The sequence below is a fragment of the Hipposideros armiger genome, unplaced genomic scaffold (genome assembly GCF_001890085.2).
Source record: "Hipposideros armiger isolate ML-2016 unplaced genomic scaffold, ASM189008v1 scaffold_82, whole genome shotgun sequence".
Lineage (NCBI taxonomy): Eukaryota > Metazoa > Chordata > Mammalia > Chiroptera > Hipposideridae > Hipposideros > Hipposideros armiger.
This window is the reverse complement of record NW_017731432.1, coordinates 2347634-2367901: the sequence shown is the minus strand read 5'-3', so window position 1 is coordinate 2367901 and position 20268 is coordinate 2347634. Positions and strand designations below refer to the sequence as shown.

General features: G+C 43.8%; 1 protein-coding gene across 4 annotated transcripts; it reads right to left on the bottom strand.

Moving 5' to 3' along the window:
- Nucleotides 1-949: 949 nt before the first annotated feature.
- Nucleotides 950-18451, bottom strand: PPIH (peptidylprolyl isomerase H). Of its 4 annotated transcripts, none has more exons than XM_019643900.1 (10): nucleotides 18321-18451; nucleotides 17901-17965; nucleotides 17559-17582; nucleotides 17226-17270; nucleotides 16914-16956; nucleotides 13542-13634; nucleotides 10078-10165; nucleotides 9564-9604; nucleotides 8689-8778; nucleotides 950-1130 (listed from the first exon to the last, which is right to left on the bottom strand). In XM_019643900.1, exons 1-9 carry the CDS (start codon nucleotides 18384-18386, stop codon nucleotides 8710-8712), a joined length of 534 nt encoding a protein of 177 aa, XP_019499445.1. In that variant the 5' UTR covers nucleotides 18387-18451; the 3' UTR covers nucleotides 950-1130; nucleotides 8689-8709. The 4 variants fall into 4 exon arrangements, with proteins under 4 accessions (XP_019499445.1, XP_019499446.1, XP_019499444.1 ...); XM_019643901.1 differs by having other exon boundaries at nucleotides 955-1057; XM_019643899.1 differs by having other exon boundaries at nucleotides 955-1154; nucleotides 18321-18450.
- Between the last annotated feature and the right edge of the window lie 1817 nt (nucleotides 18452-20268).

Here is a 20268-nt window from a genome sequence, read left to right as displayed (position 1 = left end):
CAAGAATGTCAACTCAAATCCCAGCTGCTCATCCTACTTCCTATCTCGAGAATTTCATCCTGTCTGGTTACTTGATCACAGTTTTTCAGTGTGTCCCCTGAACCATGTTTACTTAGCTACAGAGTTGCAAATATCTATACCATAGGGCCCTTGTATACCTCACCATCTCCCTTTGTCCACCAATACACTGAAATGGCACTTTTAACCAGGTTCTGTTGTCATAGGAAGTCAGCTCTCTGCTCTGCTGCTGCAGTAGCCTGCTGCCAGTAGTTATGAGTCAACTGTCCATCAGGAGAAGGTGAAATGGGAGAACACAGAAATTGTCTCATGAAAGGAACCCCAGGGAACTCTCTATACCTCTCAGACGTTATACTCAAGGGATCTTTTTATGTTGGGTTATTCCTTTCAAAACATTTTCCAAGGAATGTTACTGTTTACAAGTTACCTTCATATCCATTTCCTTATTTGACCGTTTCAACAGTACTGTATAGTAGATAGGTATTATTATTACCCACATTTTATAGATGAGGAAACTGGGGCTCTGAATGGGACACTGAACTTCTCAAGACCTCAACTATTTTAAAAATATGACCCCAGATTCAGACCAAGATTTTAGACTACATTATTCCTACTTTGTCATGATCAAGATACATTCTACCAAATGGTCTCCCATCCCAAAATATCCCGTTAGTAACCCTTTTCCTACAGGCTTCAGAACTAACTAAATGGAACCTACTGGGAACATCCTTGTAATACATCATTCTCTAAGGCCTTGGGGCTTTGCCTTTTTGCTCAATCAACTTGAACCTAAGAGGGTACTGCTTCAACTGCTTGCAAATCTGAGGCATCCACTATACATAGAAAGGCTTGGCTCTGGTCCACGCTGGCCTTGCACCTGGAGCTAAGGCATGAGGAGATGGGGCTATCATTACAACCATTTAAAAACAACACACATACAAAAAAACCACAAAACTTTATTTACAGTTGAAAAACATGGAAAATCTTGGGTTCTGAATCTGTGATACTTCCAAGGTCTCTTGATCAAACAGGGCAACAGCTGGAAGGGAAGCAAACACAGGAGCCAGTCCAGATTATCTTACTCAAGAGCATCACCCCGAGCAAGGGAAGGCCTACAATGGCAGAGATGTGGAGGTCTGTGAGGGATGGAAGAGACAAGCGGCTCAGAGGAACAGGAAGGAGACATGCCATGAGAGACAATGTTCCCACTTCCTCTACACTCCTGATCCTCTTTAACCAAGAGTAAAACCAGTCTGATTCTTGCCATAGGCCACACTTTGGTTCTCTGGAGCAAAGTTGAAAAGTATATTACAGAAGAACCAAGAAGAAAGAAACTAACATTTCTGGTCAAGCATACTATCTCCTTTACTCTTTACAATTCTGTGCAGTATACATTATACAATTAAGCAAAGGAGGAAACTAGGGTCCCAAGGGGCTTAATGGCCTGACAGTGATGGGGGTTTCTGGTGTACTGACTCCAAAGCCTATGTCTTTTTTTTGCCAGACCTTGTGGCCCTCCGTGGAGCTCTGGAACAAAGAGCAATTCTTCCTTGCAGGTTTTGGTCCTAGGTTTATAGAGAAAGGAGATTCCACACCCTGTGTTTATAGCCTTGGAATTAGCTGCACTAAAAGAACAGGGGTGAGTACACTCAGACACTACTGTTCCCCTCCCCCCAAACGTGGCCACACCCCTCCTCCTCCATAGGACAGGGAGTTCTGGTGTCATACTGCAGACTCAAACAGAAGTTGAACTCTGGGCCCTAAAGCAGGATGTACAAAAATGTATAAAAGCACTTTATTAGTTGCATGGTGTTCCAGGATCGAAGCGCTACCAGAGACCAGGAACGTGTTAGTCATCACAGACCCTGCCTCAAGTTCTCAGACCAACACATTCGCGATCCACTGTGTTAAACATTGTTAACAGAGGGATGAATCGAGTACTAGGAACATTCAGGAGAGGACCACTGACTCTGCCTAGGCCAGGAAGGAGGAGATAGAGGGAGTAGGGAATCTTCAAACTGATGGTAGCCACATGCTCCTGGGAGGGGCTGGGAGGGACCAGGATTTGTTAAAACTGCATATATTCTGTATGTATTTCTGTTACAAGATACATGCTCGATGTAGAAAATTCAAGCATATGCAGGGACAATATAAACAGAAAAGAAACCATTATTAATACTCGGCTATATATCACCACAGAAATTTCTTGAGTTATTCAAAATAATTAATATCATGCTTATATAATGCACATCTTGACTTTGTCACGTAATTTACCTTAGAAATCTTGCCAACACATACAGATCTACCCCTTTCTTTTTAAGGCGATAGAGTACTCCATGGATAAGATGTACCTCAGTGTGTATAAGACCTGGTTATGACGGAGCTGTGCCTTTGCACAGTCATGCGCCACATAACGTTTCTGTCAACAACGGACCGCATATGGGATGTGGTCCCATGAGATGATAATGGAGCTGAGGAATTCCCATCGCCTAGTGACATGGTCATTGTAATGTCATAGTGTAATGCATCACTCACGTGTTTGTGGTGACACTGGTGTAAACAAACATACTGCACTGCCAGTCGTATAAAAGTACAGCAATACAATTATGTACATTCATAATAATAAGTGACTGTGATACTGGTGTATTTACTATACTATACTTTTTATTATTTTAGAGTGTACTCTTTCCACTTAGAAAAATCTGCCATAAAACCGTCTGCTGTGTTGCCCCAGCACATTCTGTGCTTACCACGCCTCCTGATTGCATCATTTTCTCTTGTACTTGATTTAATCTTGTCTTCTTTTTATAAATTTACTAAGTGTACAGTGTTTATAAAGTCTACGGCAGTGGACAGTAATGTCCTTGGCTTTCAGTAGCTCACGGACTCACCCAGAGCAACTTCCAGTCCAGATGCTCCATTCATGGTGAGGGCCCTATACAGATGTACCATTTAAAATCTTTTACACTGTTATTTTTACTGTACTTTTTCTATGTTAAGATACACACTTACTTATCACTGTGTTACCACTGCCTACAGTGTTCAGTGCAGTAACACGCTGTACAGGTTTGTAGCCTAAGAGCAATAGGCTGTACCATACAGCCGAGGTGTGTAGTAGTAGGCTGTACCATCTAGGTGTGTGTGAGTGCACTCTATGATGTTTGCACAATTTCAGAATCACCTAATAACACATTTCTTATAACGCAACCCTATTGTTCAGTAGTGTGTGACTGTACTGACGTTTACTGGAATGGAGCCAGACATTCTCTCCGCTCCCCTCCCTTTTTGGCTGGCAGGGCTTCTGATTTTCAGGGCAGGGAACAAACAGTGTCACACACCCAGCAGGCATGCAAATATTTACTGCCAAATCTCTAGTGCTCTCAAGGCCCATATTTTCATGTGGAGCTCCTTTCTCTTGCCTGGACTGCTGCAGTCTACACCTCCTGGGCCTCCACCCGTCTTCCACATTGCTGCCAGAATCAACTTCCAGGCAAGAAAATTCAAGCACAGTGTTCTGCTCAAAGTCCTTCAGTGGCTCCTACCGGCTTGTTTCTTTTTGGAGGGTCAGGCCCTCTTTTGAAGATTTCAGGAGCACAATGGACTCTCACCCCATGGAGAAAATAAAAATGTACATACTGTCTGAGGCGCATCCCCACCCTCAGGATAACACATGAACTCCTCAGCCTGTACTGGTTCTCACAACGGGCCTGGCCTCCACCAGCCTCACCTCTGTTTGCTTTTTGTATCTTCATGCTTTGGCCATATTGAATTACTTGCAGTTTCTCCTATACTTCCTGCTGTCTCCTGCTTTTATGCTTTGTTCATGCTGTTCCCTCTGCCTGGAATGCTCTCCCCAGTTTTACGCACCTGACAGGTTCTATTCTTTTGTGTACTCAGCTGAAGCATCATCTTTTCAGCAGCCTTCCCAAACCATTCCAGGCAGACACAGGCATTCATGCTTTCCTTACTTTGTCCTAAAATCTCCAGTCTAGTGCTTTACTGTACTATAACTGTCAGTTTCCCAAGAGGCTGTGAGTTCCTTGAAGGCAGGAACTGGGCTGTTCAAATTTATAGCCTCATATGCAGCATGGGACCTTTTTTTAAAGTTTATTTTTAAATTATTGTTGACATACAATATTATGTTAGTTTCAGGTGTACAGCATAGTGATTAGACATTTCTATACCTTAGGAAGTGATCACCCATCATGGGACCTATCTTAATTAATTAGTGCTGAGTTGTGGAATGAATGAAGGAGCAGCCCACGTGCCACCAGCATGTCTTTCGTAACCTTCCTTTACAGGAATGTATCACATCTACATTATCCCCCAGAATGGGGGGTACTATTTCCTAAACCTCAGTCATTTGACTAGCACCTTCACAGCTGTTACCATGTCCACCATCCACAGGTACAATTGATTTTGAACCTCATCACTATTTGAACTTCAATAATGCCTCACTATAAAAGCTGTAATAACTGTAAGATTATGTTGTGCTAATTATATATTTTTCCTAAGATGCAAATGTTAAAATAAAAGATATTCATGCCAGCACCACCGAAAGCAGCATAACCCACATTTTCTGATAAGGAGCATCTGAGATGCTTGTTACAAACATAGCATCCCACCTCAAACTAGCTCAATCAAACTCTCCAGGGGAGAGATCTGGGAATTAGTGGGTTTCACAAATGCCCCCAAGTAATTCTTCTCTTTAGGGGAATTTGGGAAACAATGAACTAAAGAAGTTCTCTACAGCTTGCCACAAATACCAGGTTTGGGAACCACGGGGAGGTGAACAGCAGTTTGGACTAGCAGGGCTGCCTGAGCTCACAGCCACTTCCTTTTCCAAGAGACTCTCAGGCTTTCAACACGGAGGTTCCACCAGCCACCGTGAGAGTCTAAGTGCAAAGAACTCAGTTCAGACTATGGCAGGAGAATCCTGAGGGCCAAGGTTCATTTACATATACCTAACCAAATTTATCATAAATAGCTCAGAGAACAAAACCAAAGTTTCTACATCTAGAGTTGTACAGAAAACTTCATTTTCACCAAAATCAAAGTCAGGACCTAAGGCAAAACACCAATTTCTGGAAGGAAGTGCTTCATAGGGAGGTAGAGTTGATCAAGTGACCTCACCTGTCTTCTATCTCCCTCCTATCTTCTTATATTTCCAGCACCTGGGCACAAGGCCTCAAGTGCATGAGTAGGTGATATCTTGATTTGAATGCAGTAGATTCCTGCTGGAGCAATGCCACCCAGAGATGATCTCCTCCTGGGTCTTTTCTGATAGCAATATGGTGTGTTCTCAATTAAAAGGCAGGCACTGTTATTCCCATGTAGCCTCACCACTCAAAGTCAGCATTAGCATTATCTGAGAGCTGGTTAGAAATGCAAAATCTCTGGCGCCATCCAGATCCACTGAATCAAAACCAGCATTTTAACAAGATCTCCTGGTGATTCATATGTGCATTATATTTTGAGAAATACTGCCCAATAGGGTTTGAAAACATCATTATATGGCTGTGAACCATTATTCTGCCCCTAACAACCTGAGGGATCTGAAACACTCCTATAGGAATTAGAGGTGCTTGTAATTTCACAGCTGGGAAGAATGATAGGATGATACCCTGTTCCCTGGGGAATTAATCTCCGCTTTTCCTTACTTTCTCTCATATCACATGACTCAGAAACCCGAAGTGGGGCACCCATCTGTGGAATCCTTTTAGGTCAGACTGACACCTAGATTCCCTAACACCTTAAAACCTATGATAGGGATTTTTGGTAAAGTTAAATGAGATAATTCATGCAAAATTCTTAGCTTAATATTTGAGCACAAAAAGTATTCAATAAATAACTACTTTTATTAGCTATTAAAGTATTAGCTATGAAAGATTCAATTCTGAGCAAGTCAGGGTTAGGAGGCTGAACTGGGGATACCACACGTGGCTCTTTAAAGTTAAATAAAATTAAAAATTCAGTCCCTCAGTCATATCAACTATATTTCAAGTGCTGAGAAGAGGGGCTTTCATGTGGGCAAAGGTTTATGTAGTCTTTGCTGATAGTGGATGAGGATGGCAGGGGAGATTATCATCAACCTCAGGAATCAACACCCCCAATAAGGATTTCCAGTCACTTTCTATAAGTGACTCAGAAAAATATAGAAAAGAAACCCTAAACATACAGAATTTCTAAACTTGATTCTTTTTGTTATCTTCTGTCCTCTGGTAGTGATCAATGGTCAATCTTTAGAAGGAAAAGGACCTAAAACTCAACTTTGGTTACAACAAAGAAATGAGGGGGAATGCAGGTTGAGCCCCAGGGGCCCCCAATGCTGGCAGAAAGGAATGCTCAGGGGATGAAACTGGGCCTGAGAAGGGACCATCTGGCTGGGTAGGAGAGCGGTCCATGTGCAGCTTCCAGCACGCACTTGTGCATTCCTGCCTCAGCATTTGCTCACAGCAGTCCCCTGCCTAAAATGCCTGGCATTCTCCCTCTCTGTTAACTCATGTAATACATTTTTACTGAATGCCTTTAAGTGCCAGATGCTGTGAACACAAAGTAAATCACAGATACAGGACTATACATACAGTCATTAAAAATGGTCTGGTATTTAACTAGATCTCCATTTGGGGAAAAAAAGGCTGAATACAGAAAAACAAAGTCTAGAGAATTTTCTAAGTATACAAATAAAACTAAAGAAATACTAGGGAAAAAAAAATCTAGATGACATCAGGATATGAAGTAGTAATGACCTTCTTTTTTTTTTTAAGCTGAGCCATCCTGCCACCTGTTGGTAGCTCAGCGGCTGCTCAGCTCGGGCTGACTCGAACCGCTGTTGCTCAGAGCTCAAACTCTTGAGCGAGCTCTTAACCAACTGAGCCACTCAGCCGGCCCAGTAATGACCTTCTTAAACAAGACAAAACTCAAAGCCATAAGGGAAAGACTGATCATTTTGACCTCATCAAAATGTAGAACTTCTGTTTAACAAAGGATATAACCGAAGCTCAGATAAGCAACACACTGTCAATTTTTAAAAATATATATTCTGGAGAAAATAGTCACAGCATGTAAACTAAAAACCTAGGACGAAGAATGTGTAACTATTCAAATCAGAAAAATGTAAAATAAACTATATGCTACAAACATAGAATGTTATGTCAGTTTTGTTTTGCTTTGTTTTTTTTAAATGCGAAGTAGTTTTACTTGAATGGAGGAGGAAAAGTCTTCAAGACATAATACCAAATAGAAAAACAATGATGAACAATGTACTATGATGCCACTTAGGAAAAACAAAACCTCCCAAAATCAGATAGGCAAAGAAAAGGCCCTGATGGCGATACATCAAACTGATAAAGAAGTTACCTCTGAGGGGAACAGTGAGACTGGGACTGGGGTGTTGTCAAAGGGGGAACTTTCACTGTTGTGTGAAAATTTTTACGAGATTATATTATGTTACTTTCATAATTAAAAATAACTAGCTGAATGAAATATGTGGACCTTGATTGGATCTTTTTTTTAAAGAGCTATAACAGTTATTTTGTGGACAACTGGAGAGTTTGAACATGTATATTAGATATTCTTGTGGGTATGAGGATATTCTTGTTTATAGGAATTGCTTGCTGAAGTACTTATGGGTAAAGCGTAAAGAAGTCTTCAACTTTCAAAAGGGAAAGAAATGAAGAGAAAGAAGGGAAAGTAAGAAAGGAAAGAAGGAAGGTAGGAAGGAAAGCAGTAGACAGGAGGAGACTGAATGGGAATATGAGGAGCTGGGAGAAGGAAAGAAAAAAATAAATGTCAAAGCAAAATGATAAAACAAGAATGTTAATCATTGGTGAATCTAGGTGAAAGGTACATGGGTATTCAATGTACTATTCTTACAACTTTCTGCAGGTTTGAAAGCAAGAAAGAATGAGGGGGGGAGGAAGGGAGAGAGAGAGAGAGAGAGAGAGAGAGAGAGAGAGAGAGACACCAGCATTCTAGCTGGAGGTGATCAATTTCTCCCTTGAATTCTTATGACACTTAGCAATGTCACTCATATTACTAGTGATCACCTCTGACAATGTGTCTTATTCCCCATAAGCTCCTGAAAGATAGAGGCATCTTTCAATTCTTTGCCGCCGCCCTCCCCCCCCCACTCCCGCCCCCAGCATGCCTAGCACAGAGCAAGCAGTAGCAAAGATGTGAGGCTGGGAAATGTGTCGTGTTCACCTATGAGGCTGGCAAACACCAAGTCAGGGCCTGGAATGCACCATCAGTTCTGATGAGAAGCATGAAAGGTGTGTCTCCTGGCTGCCCAGGCTGATTCCAGCAGGGAGTCACCCAGAGCTGGAGCCAGGTCTTTCTAGTGGGATGACTGAATGGAACTCTACCTGTGGAAGCTGTCAGAAAGTGCCCGATGGTTTCCAGGTTGGTACTCTGTAAACTACAAAGTGGTAGAAAAGCAAAGTGCCCAAATAACCCTTTCTCTTGGATCGTTACACTGACCCTAGGAGATACGCATTATCTCTGTAGGACAGATGAGGAAGCAGGCCCCGAGAAGGGAAGTGACTTCTGCCAGGTCACACAGAGAGGAAATGAGCTCAGTCCCATGTCTTCAAGTCTAAGGTTCTTTCCACTAGACCATGCTGACTTTTCTGGGGTGACTCTTAACCAGGAAGAGAAAGACACACTTACCGTATTCAGTCTTGCTAAAGACTACATCTCTCCACACTGTGAGATTACCACAGGTAGCTTGGGCTTATTGTTGGGGCCTGTGGGAACATTCTAGGAAAAAAAGCATAGTGCAGAGTCATCCACTCAGACACACACTCAGCAAACATTTACTGATGCCTGCCAGTCCCTGTGCTAAGGACTGAAGCTTCAGAGACTGATATGACAACAGTCCATGTCCTAGCAGACAGGGAAAGCATATAATACAGATCAAAAATAAATTGTACATTTAAAAAATATCAAAGGTACGATATGTAACAATGTAATATGTTATAGGAAAGTGTATACAGGGCAGAGGAAGCAAGTACATAAACTTTGCTTGAAGAGGTCAGGAAGGGTTCACAGAACAGGTGATTATTTGAGCTGGGCTTAGAAGGAATGAATGGGATCCACCAAGAGGAGAAGAGCATTCCAGCGTAAGTGAAGACTCAGGAGCAAGAAGCAAGAGGCAGTGGCATGTATGGCACCTTGAGAGAAGCTCGTAGCCTGATATGACTGGAACATGGAGGAGGCAGTGGCAGAAGGGGCCGTGGAGAGGAGGCAGGGACCAGGTCCTGAAGGATCTTGAATGCAAGCTGATAAGATTTTATCAAGTAGGTGAAGGGGCCACCAGAGCCCAAAACTCAGTGTGCACTAGAGAGGCTAACTATGGGCCAAGAAAACCTGGGAGGCACGTGGGCTCTCCTCCATTTTCTTTAGGAAGTCCATGTAACAGAGGCAGTGAAGGCAGGGCCTAACAAACAGGAGCCTGCTCAGGGTTCTCTAAAGTCTCGACACTACTCAGGTAGTAAGCACCAGACCAGAATGGCTGAGAACAAAGAAATCAAAGCAGGACTCACCTCAATCTTTCTCATCACTAGAAGTCCATCAATGATTTTTCCTGTAGAAAGAGTGGAGCTGGACTTTACTATTCTCATTTGCAAAGCATTTTCCAGATTCCAATGCCCATTCTCACCATTATCTCATTTGATCCTCATACCAACTTCAGGAAATGGAGATTCAATGGAGGTGAAATGACTTGCCCAAGGTCACATGTAGTAAGCAGCAGTGTTAGAGGTAAAATCTAGGTCTGCCCCACTGTACCATGCTGCCTCTGTTGGTATTTCTTAAGTGCTCCCATCTGGGTTTTATTCCCAGACATATGTATCACCCAAATGGTTACACACTTTATCAGATGGCCCCTTTGTTCTTCCACATCTAGTGCCCACCTTCCACCACATGCACCTTCCCTGCTGCTACCCAGAGCAGTTCAACCAGTCCGGCAGTTTGGGTATGAGAGTGCGGGGGCTGACTCCTTCAGAAGTCCCAGTCTGATGACTGGGGCCTGGACCATGGGTCAGGAGTTGGACTCACCAAACACTACGTGCTTTCCATCCAGCCAGTCACACTTAGAGCAGGTGATGAAGAACTGGCAGCCATTTGTACTGGGACCACTGTTTGCCTGATGGAAACCAAATAGACGTTCAGTGAGATTTTCTGGCGATGCTAGTTGAAGGGGCAAGATTCCCAAAACAGCCTGTAGCTCTGATTCCCCATCATTCTTTCAGCAAACCTCATTTATCATGAGCCAGGGACTGAGCTAGGACCCAAGGATCAGAGATGAACAGGACACATAATCTCTGCCCTCAAGCAACTAGATCCTTGAGTAAATGTACATTTCTCCTACAATGTGAATTTTTATAATGCAAACAATTGTTTATGGGCCTCGATTTTGCTGTATTTAGTCCTATACTACTTATAACTGAATTATAGTTACAAATTAGCTACTAGGTGAGAAAAGGTCTGATGACTATGCCTGCCATAAGCTGTTTTGTCTAAATGGCTTTGTAGGGCCGGCCGAGTGGCTCAGTTGGTTAAGAATTGGCTTAAGAGCGCAAGCTCTGAGCAACAGGATTGCTGATTCAATTACCACATGGGCCAGATACGCTGTGCCCGAGCTGAGCTGTCGCTGAGCTGCCAACAGGTGGCCAGATGGCTCAGATGGTGTAACAAGATTGCCTGTTCGATGGTGGGTTATGCCCACCCGCAACTAAGACTGAACTTGGCACCGTGAGCTGAGCTGCCACCCGAATGGCTCAGTGGCTAGAGCGTGCGCTCTTAACAACAAGGTTGCTGGGTTCAACTCCTTCATGGGATGGTGGCTACACTGACATGCAACTAAGATTGAACACAGTACCTTGAGCTTAGAGGCCACAAGCTGCCGACGGGAAGCCAGATGGCGACTGACGCCCTCCACAACTAAGACTGAAGAACAACAACTTGGCTGGTCCCCTTCCCCAATTCCTCAACACTGTTCCCCTCCCCCAATTCCCCAATAAAATCTTAAAAAAAATAAAAATAAATGGCTTTGTACTATATTATAACAACGGTAATTAAAATTTAAGGGCCGACTGAGTGGCTCAGTTGGTTAGGAGTTTGCTCAAGAGTGCGAGCTCTGAGCAACAGCGGTTCGAGTCCTGGCTCAAGCTGAGCAGCTGCTGAATGGCTCAGCTAGAAAGAAAAAAAAAAATTTAAGATGGTGCAAAAAGTTGCTAGTGCTATGTTAGAAGAAAAGACTGTATTTAATCAATGATGTTTGCTTTTTACTGGTATATCCCAAATCCTTTATTATTGAATTCTACAGGAAAAAGTATTTAGCCATATCCCTTTTCTTTCCCTCCCTTGAAATTGTTTTCACATTATTATATTTAATAACACATTATAAAAGAATGACAATATAAGGCTATAATGACAATGCAGAGTGATGCTTTGTAGAGACATTTGACTTTCATATGAAGTGTACTTTTATACATTATATATTGATATCCCTAAACTGCCCTTAATATGCTAAATTCAGATTTTTGTATATCAGCAAACCAAAATTAAGTTTCAGCAGCACTGTCTTACAACAATGTCTGTATAATTATGTGAATATTTATGTGACTGAGTGACCTTAGTTTAGTCACATAACCTGTGCCTCAGTTTCCTCATTTGTATCTGATCTGTCTTAAAGATGTTGAGGATTAAAATAAATTAATGCATATAAGGTGCTTGTTGAGTAAGTGCTGAATCAATGTTAGCCATTATTCTGATTATCTTGCAGTTATTCATCAATAACCGCTCAGCACCTTTCTGTATCAGGTACAAGGCTTACGGTTCAATGAGACCCAGTTCCTGCCATTGAGGAACTCATGATTTAGTGAAGGATATAAACAAAAACAATTATGCTACCACATGTGACAGCTCAACTCAACCAGTGCTGGCCTGAAGGGAGCAGAGACCAAGGATGCTTCCATTCTTCTGACTCGTCCGTAGATGTTTAAAGATGCTAACCTAGTGGCATGCACTTCAAGGGGTGCTAATCCTCCTGGCGAAGATCCAAGTCCACCTAAGCCGCTTTCGCACCCTTTACCTGCACCTGCCCAGCCTGGATTTCCTAAAAGGGGCTTGCAAGCAACTAGATCCTACACTGTTTGCTGTGCTAGTCTCGCTCAATTACTATGGCATTCTCCTAACTAGGCCCTCTGCCCTAACCTCTCCTTTTCCATCTGCCACTCATACTGTAGCCAGGATCTTCGTGCTAAAACACAAAGTTGATTAACCCTCCTCAAAACAGTGTGTGGCTTTCTAAAACCTCTGAAAGAGTCCATACCCCTCATCCTTATTCTGCCATTTAAAGCCCTTCAGGAGCCAGACCCGCCTACCTCTCCAGTCGTCTCTACTGACCATTCCCTCCACCGTTCCCATTCTATGTTCTCATCATCTTCCTTACTCTCTGTCCCTTGACTATGCCATCACGGTCACATATCTCTGTGACCATGCTTAGGCTGTATGTTCAACCGGAAATGCCATCCGGTACAGAACTCTTTCTACAACTCAAACGTCCCCTCCTCTGTGAAGCAGCCTTGCCCAACCCCTAGCAGCAATTATTCTCCTTCCTTGGGGCCCTCAGTATTTTTACATACACTGAGGTGGCCTCACCTTAATCCACTGATAGCATGGATTACACTATGCTAATCATTTTGCATGTATGACTCCCCCGATAGATGTTAAGTGTCACTACGACAGGGATCAGGCCTTACGCGTGACCAATAACTCTTTACTTGATGAATGGCTGAGTAGACGAGAGGAAGAGTGTGCATATAAATATTGGGCCCGGGGGAGTGAGAGTTGGGGCATTGATGGAGGGAAATGGGTAATGAGGGGGAGAGTGGGAGCGGGTTGGAGAGTGAGAGAAGAGAGTGGGGCGGGTAAGGGAAAATGAGGAGAGAGGGGTGGATAAGGGGAAGTGAAGGCGGAGTGGGCATGAGGGAGAGTGAGCAGAGGTGGGGTAGATGAGGGGCCTGTGAAAGAGGAAGGCGTGAGGTGTGTGAGTGGGGGTTATAAGGGGGGAGGAGGTATTGGGACAAACGAGTAGGAGTGCTGAGCAAGGACTGGTGAGTGAGCAGAAGGGGGTGACCAGCCGGCAGGCAGTGTGAGTGACAGGCACTGAGCGAGTCCTGGTGTGTGGAGCACGCGCATGAACACTGGGTCTTGAAAGCACAACTGGCTCCTTCTGAGCAGCAAGGCTAAAGGCCCAGCCACATGCCCTGGCTCAAACAAAGGGAAGAAAGCACACATCACAGTTCAGTTCTGGTTTCCCAGCCTGCTGGTGGGTCCAGCTCAACAAAATCAAACCAGAACCAGGAAGAAGGTGGGTGTGGCACAGGTGAGTCCTGGCCGAGCAAAAGAAGAAAAGCATTTGCTTCTATCCCGAGAGATAACACTGAGCCTCAAGAGGGGCCCAGAAAGCAGCAGGCTATAAATCTAACCCAAGACCTTGATTGGACCTCACTTACCATGGAAAGCAGGCCTGGAGCTGAGTGTCTAAGTTTAAAATTTTCATCTGCAAATGGCCCCCGGTAAATACTGGCGACTCCAGTACCATCTCCCTGAGCAGAGAGAAGGGAAATGTTAGCAACTTGCAAGTGTTGGGCCTCCCAGGGGCCGGAAATGGAACGCTGTTGCACCTAAAGTCTAGTTTCTGTAGAGTCCACTCTTACTCTTTGGTCACTGTGGGAGCCACACCTCTTTGACCCTATCCTGCAATCAAAGTAAGCCCCATCCAAGGCACCTGCAGCCCACAAACTGGCCTGGTCTTCTCACAGATTGGGGAAAAGAAGTCACAGCTGGGCCTCTAGAAAGATAGGTTAAGATCCAGGCAAAGTAGGGAACAGTTCAGTGATCATATACATAATCCTTGCCATTCCCACAGACTCTCATGTCTGCAGTCATATAAAAGTACCCACGTAACTGACTTCTACCCCAAACTATATAGGTGGGTGGGTGAGCTCTTGGAAGTCTAGTCTGTACAATGTGATACCGCCCTCCTGGTCACAGTTGATTGGTCCAGGGGAGGGTGCTTAACTCATGTCGGGCCAACTAGAGTTCCTTCTCTGGGAATCATGAAGGATAGGTGCTTTCTTTGAAAATGAACTTGTATCATGTAAACTTGTAAGCTGAAGGTGACTGTTTTCTGCAAGGTGGGCTAGAGAACAGAAAGAGAATGCAGCACACATGTGTAGAGAGCACTAGAGTCACAGAGAGAAAGTACTGCCTTGGTTCTCTGTGGCTTTCCAGTTCCCAGTTCTGTTTCTTCCTTTGGGTTCCATGAATCATAAATCCCCAGTTCTGCTTAAACTAGCTTTATCTGCATTATCTCTTTACTCTTCCAATAACCCTGTGGAATAAGCATTATCATCGTCCCCATTTTTCAGGTGAGCAATCTTAAGTCAGGGTAATAAAGCAACTTGACCAAGGGCATATTTGCAGCACCTTAAACAGAATCCCTGGGGTTTAAAGTAATAATGAGAGGGTGCCAAAAGACCAAACTTCCCCAGCCAGTTAGTACAAAAAAAGAATATTGGATAAGTGGTAGAAAGAGGATTAACATAAGCTAGGGAAAAAGGAAAATTGACAAATTCAAACCTTCATTTGACTAAAAATTAATAAAACCAAGCTCTGGATAGTGGAAAGATCTAGATTTGAGTTCAAGACTTATCATTTATGAGCTGAGGAAGTCACTCCTATCTCTGAGCCTCAGTTTCCTTAATTATCAAGTGAGGATAAAATCACCTACTCCTTATATCACTGCCATAAAGATCCAATCAGATGGTGTCTGAGAAAAGGCTTTGCAGTCGATACAGCACAATACAAATGTGAGCCATTCTATCTCTAACTGTATATATGTGTCTATCTATCTACATAAATTCATACCTACATACAAAAGGAAGAGAAAACACCTTCATTTCTAACTTCCCAGTAAACCTAGGGGACAGATCAGTTACCACATCGTTCTCTACAATCACACTATTGATCTCCAGAAGCCAGAATAGGGAAAACGACAAAGTTAATTTTCAGAGAAAACAACAAAAAGCAACTTAAATCTTCAACAACAGTGGATTGATCAAATAAATTCACTGTCTATTCATAATACAATATTAAGTAGTTTTAGAAAAAAATATTTTGGAAGAAGACGACGACGGGAAATGTAGACAATTATTAAGTACAAAAAATTAAAACATATGTATAATCTTAAGTCTGTTAAAAATCATATTTGACATACATAGGCAAAGATAAGACTGGCAGCTGTAAACCACAATTCCAAGAGTTTATTCCTTGAGAGGCAAAACTCCTTGAGAAATAATTTATTTCCTTTTGCAGCCAGGAAAAAAAAATACACACACACACTGTTAAAACAAACAAATATGCTTGATCCAATTTTAGGTCTCAAATCTTGCTTCTTCTGCCTGGGCTAATACTACTTTTTCTTCTCTAAGGGTAGCTCTGAGCAATTGCTTCCCTCTGATACTCAACCTTCTGGCTGACCAACTACTATCTAACCCTGGGGCTATCAGCAAGTGATGGGATATGCCTGGCAATGGCCAGTAAGAAGTTGATCCTGTCCCTGCTAAGACGATATGGCAATACAGGAGCCAATGGGAAGAAAGGAAAGACAGCAAATAGTTTCTCAGCCCTTCTTACCAGCTAACAAAAATGTATATGATCACCCCAAGTCCTACTACCATCAGTAGTGGCAAGGGTTGCAAATTTAATAGCTATGGGAGCAGGCGACATAAATAAAGGAAGCAGGTGATGGGGACTATGGTGACATGGCAAGAGCACACCTGCCTAAAAGGAGTTACTTGATTTCAACCAATTGTCGCTGTATGAGAAACACAGGCCTAGTGCACCCTTATTTTCCATTCTTTAGAGAGGAAACAAAACTCCAGAATTTTTTGGTGAAATTTCCCAGTTTTACAACATCATACAGATGAAACCAAACATACTGGAAAGCCTGATTTGGCCTACAATTTGCCATTTTGTAACCTTACCTGGATAGGAAAGAGAGCGATCATAAAAAACTCATAAGAGACTTTAAATAAAGTAAGTATACACATGAAGGAGGAAGAATGTCTCCTAGGTCCAAGAAAACAGCAACATGGTTACCCAAATGATACTAATAAGAAAGACTATGCTCAGAAGTGGGTGGGTAAGGACAAAAGGCTTAAGAATGAAAAAATGTGGTTTATTCATCACCCTCTAAAGTCAGGGGAAGAGGAGAAGACTTAATATGGGGGACACATACAGTGTAGTCACAAGAAAGTCAGGCTTAGTAATGACGGATTATTCCACTGGGCTCTCCCAGTGCATAGAGGAAACATCCCTCCAGAATAATCTACCTTTCTTTGCTCTGATTCCTTGCACACTAATCAACTTCTGATTAAAAACTCAGATTTCCAGGCACTGTGATACCAGAAATCGAAGGGAAAATGGAGCATAAGCATTTAGCTCACTGGAAAGGGATTTAAACAAATTGCTTCTGATTTCTAGCTAAGTTTCATACGAGTAATTAATTTGAGTCTGTCATGGATCATCTACAGGTATGCTGAGAAAGATCAGTCAGTTTCTGACCCTAAAAGCCTCAGATTTGGAAGTCAGTGACTCAATCAAAGTGCTGATGTCTATCCTCTAGTAGTACAGTGAGTAGGAGCCAGCAATTCTCAAGGACATTGCCATCTCCATCCCCTCCCCCCATCAAACTTGGCTATTGTTCTCAAGCCTTAAGACTGGGTCTCTGTAGCAAAAATAGCAGCAGCAGTAATAACAACAACAACAAAAAAAATCCTATAAGTTTTTTTTTTTTTTTACAGGAAAGGAACAGTACTTACGTTAACAAAATCTCCACCCTGAATCATGAAATCCTTTATGACCCTGAAAAAGAAAACAAAGGATTCTGAGATAAGATTCTGTGCTTTGGAAAAACACTGACTTAGTCATTGTAGTTTAGATTAACTTTGATTTCAAAATACAATGTTTATCACTTTGGCTTTTAATAAATCTTCAAATCAATTGCTGAGGTCACAAAAACATTCCTTCTCAAAATCTAACAATTATCCTGTGGCTTTATTTTCCTCTAAAGAGACTAATCCCCCAAGGAAGTCAGTCTAAAAGCCCCCAGGATGGTTTGCCATGGGCCTTACCTGTGGAAAGTGCTCCCTTTGTATCCTATCGGAACCCCATCTTTTCTATAACCAAAAAGAAAGAGACTTGGAATGATGACGGGTAACCACTCACAGACCTTTCCAATTTATCACACACTACAGCCAAAGGGCCAAAGGGGATCTCCTAAAGATGGTCAGGACAGGGCAGATAAAGATGGCAAATGAACTGAAGACAGACCTTCGGGGTACTAGCTGCTATTACTGTCACCAGCAATCATTCAAGGCCTGCCAGTGGTTCCCCAATACCCTTACTGCAGCCCCAGGACACCCCCTCAGGAACACGCAGAGTAGTCAACCACGTCTGAGACTGACCTGAATTCTCCTGTGCAGAACTGCCTGAAAGGGAAAAGAGAGAAGGGCTCAGTCACCATGACGTCACAGCAGTGAGCGCCCCTCACCTCCGGAGGGGACAGCACAGACAGTGGCGCCAGCAAGCCCACCAACAGGCCAGCCAGACGTCCAGACCCCCAGGCAGACAGACAACATAAACTCACATGGCAATGGTCAAAACGGGGATTATTCAGACAGAGCGATACCCAGAGGAACCGCCTCTCAAGGGCAGTGAGTGGGCGGACGGAGGTAGGAAGACGATTCCGCAGACTGGGGCCCAACCTCTGCGGCGGTTAATCCGGCAGAGCTGGAGCATCTCCTTACCTAAAGTTCTCGGCCGTCTTAGGCACAACGTCTGCAAAGAGCTCGATCTTCATGCGACCAACTTCCTGCAACCGGCGGGAGACGGTGAGAAGGCCCAGTCCAAGACGGTGAAGGCCTCACCGAACAGGGGCCATGAAGGGCTGACCCCTCCATCCCCCACTTGATCTCTCCCCCTCTGCCTCTATAGCTTATCCTTTCGTTCCGCTCAGACTTTCCACAAGCGGAGCGCTAGGATGGGGGCTAAGGAGGGACAAGACTCCTCATCCGCCTCCCCTCACCACTCCTCACAGGTCGGTAGGTTCTGGTCTCATTTCCCTTTCTGGCTTCCCGAGCCCGCTATCCCTGGACGGGTGAGTTCTACCTGCCTGGCCCCATGCAGTTTCCTTTAGGCGCAGAGCTAGGTGGCTTCCTGGACCTCACCTGGCCGCCGATGCTGACATCAAAGAACACCACGGGGTTGACAGGGCTTGAATTTGCCACCGCCATGCCTCTGACCCGGAAGTAGAAGTCGGGAGCGCCGGGTTCCTGTGAACCCAATCCCCGCGCCGCAGGTTTGGTCTCGGGCGCAGGCGCGGGACGAGCCGACTGAGGGCGGACTCCGCCCCCCAGGAGCCCCGCCCTCGCTGCAGAGGACTCGCTGGTTTCCGCGCGTAAACGGGAATGGTACGGTGGCCAGGGCTTCCTTCGTTCCTGACCGTGACATGGCCGCAAGCTGTTAGCTCGCTTGACTGTCCCTGGAGACGAGGGTGTAGAACACGTGTATGCGGGTGGGGATGCTGGTGCAGGTGGAGGAGGTGGAGAAGAGGAGGAATGTCTGGGCATTTTTTTTTTTTTTTGCTCAAAGTCAACAGGGCAGCCCATTCACATGGCCACACTAGGTGAAGTTCAAATTATGCTCGCTCAGGCTAGGGTGTTTGGACTAGGCAGTCTCCAGGGTCCTTATCAACCCTTGCAGCTAAGATCTCTGAACCATCACACGTGCTGTTTCTTACCCCTGCCTACTAGTCTGTGAGTCCCACTAAGGCAGGAACTCGGTTCATCCTCAGCGATTATAACAGCCTGGTGAATAAGGTGTGATCAATAAATACTCTGCCCTTCCTTGAAGTCAGGACACTAGAATTTTAGTTCCAGTTCTGCCACAAGCTTCCACTTTTGTCATTTCCAATTATTTCCGGGAGAGTAGCTATGGCTTTTTCAACAGATCTGCTTATAAATCACTTCCGGCTTCCTGTATTTAGAATAAAATCTAATTCCTTACATACAAAGGCCCACATTACATTATCTGGCTGCCACCTACATGGCCTCATCTTGTATTACTCGCCCTCAGTTACTATAGACTGCTGGCCTTTGTTCCTCAAGGTCACAGATGGACACAGTAGTCCCCCGCTTACCCATGTTTTCACCTTTCTGGGTTCAGGTACCTGCTATCAACTGGAGTCCAAAAATAGTAAATGAAAAATGACAGAAATAAGCAATTCATAAGTTTTAAGTTACATACCTGGGATGTGGATCATCCCTTTGTCCAGCATATCCGTGCTGTATATGCTAACTGCCCATTAGTCACTTAGTAGGTGTCTTGGTTATTAGATCAACTGTCAGGGTATCGAGTTTGTGTTCAAGCTATGTCACAATGCCTGTGTCATTCACCCTATTTCATCTTACGTAGGCAGTGTGTGTATCATTTCACATCACAAGAAGGGTGAGTATAGTACAAGACATTTTGAGGGACCACGTTCGCATAACTATTACAGTATAGTTATAATTGTTCTATTTTATTGTTACTGTTAATCTCTTACTGTGCCTAATTTATCAATTATTTATCATATGTATGTATGTATAGGAAAACATAGTATGTACAGGGTTTGGTATTATCTATGGTTTCAGGCATCCACTGGGGGTCTTGTCAACTGGCCAAAATAACTCTTCAGACAATCCACCAAAAAGCAGTTTATTCAAGAAAAGAAAAAGAAACAAAACCAGCACAGCAGTGTGGGAAAGCACACCTCTGGCTGGAGCGCTTACTGGCTGCACACGTGCAAAAAAAGAGAGCCCCCTTCCCAAGAGGACCTCTGTATATATGAATCCCTCCCCCAGAAGTTACCACAGTTTTAACAGGAAGTCAGGACTAGAGAGTTAACAAGGGGCCCAGCTCCACCCATAGCCCTCCCAGCTCTATGGTTGGTTAGTCATCTTAAGATGCCAGTTCACTTTTATCAGAACTTATCCTCCTCAGATAAGGGTGACTACTGTCCTTTCTTTAGGGTCTTGGTACTAGCTGTTAACTGTTTTTAATACTCTTCTAGATCTCAATGAGGGTGGGGCGTGCTCCTTGTAGTTCAGGTCTCAGCTCAGATGTCACTCAGATAGG

Bases quoted from the DNA above. Each gene is read 5' to 3' on its own strand.
- PPIH (XM_019643900.1), bottom strand. From the start codon at position 18,386: ATGGCGGTGGCAAATTCAAGCCCTGTCAACCCCGTGGTGTTCTTTGAT. The intron at 17,966-18,320 runs GTGAGGTCCAGG...CGCCGGTTGCAG, and splicing joins ATGTCAGCATCGGCGGCCAG to GAAGTTGGTCGCATGAAGAT. The intron at 16,957-17,225 runs GTAAGGCCCATG...TTTCTTTTTCAG, and splicing joins AAAGGGAGCACTTTCCACAG to GGTCATAAAGGATTTCATGA.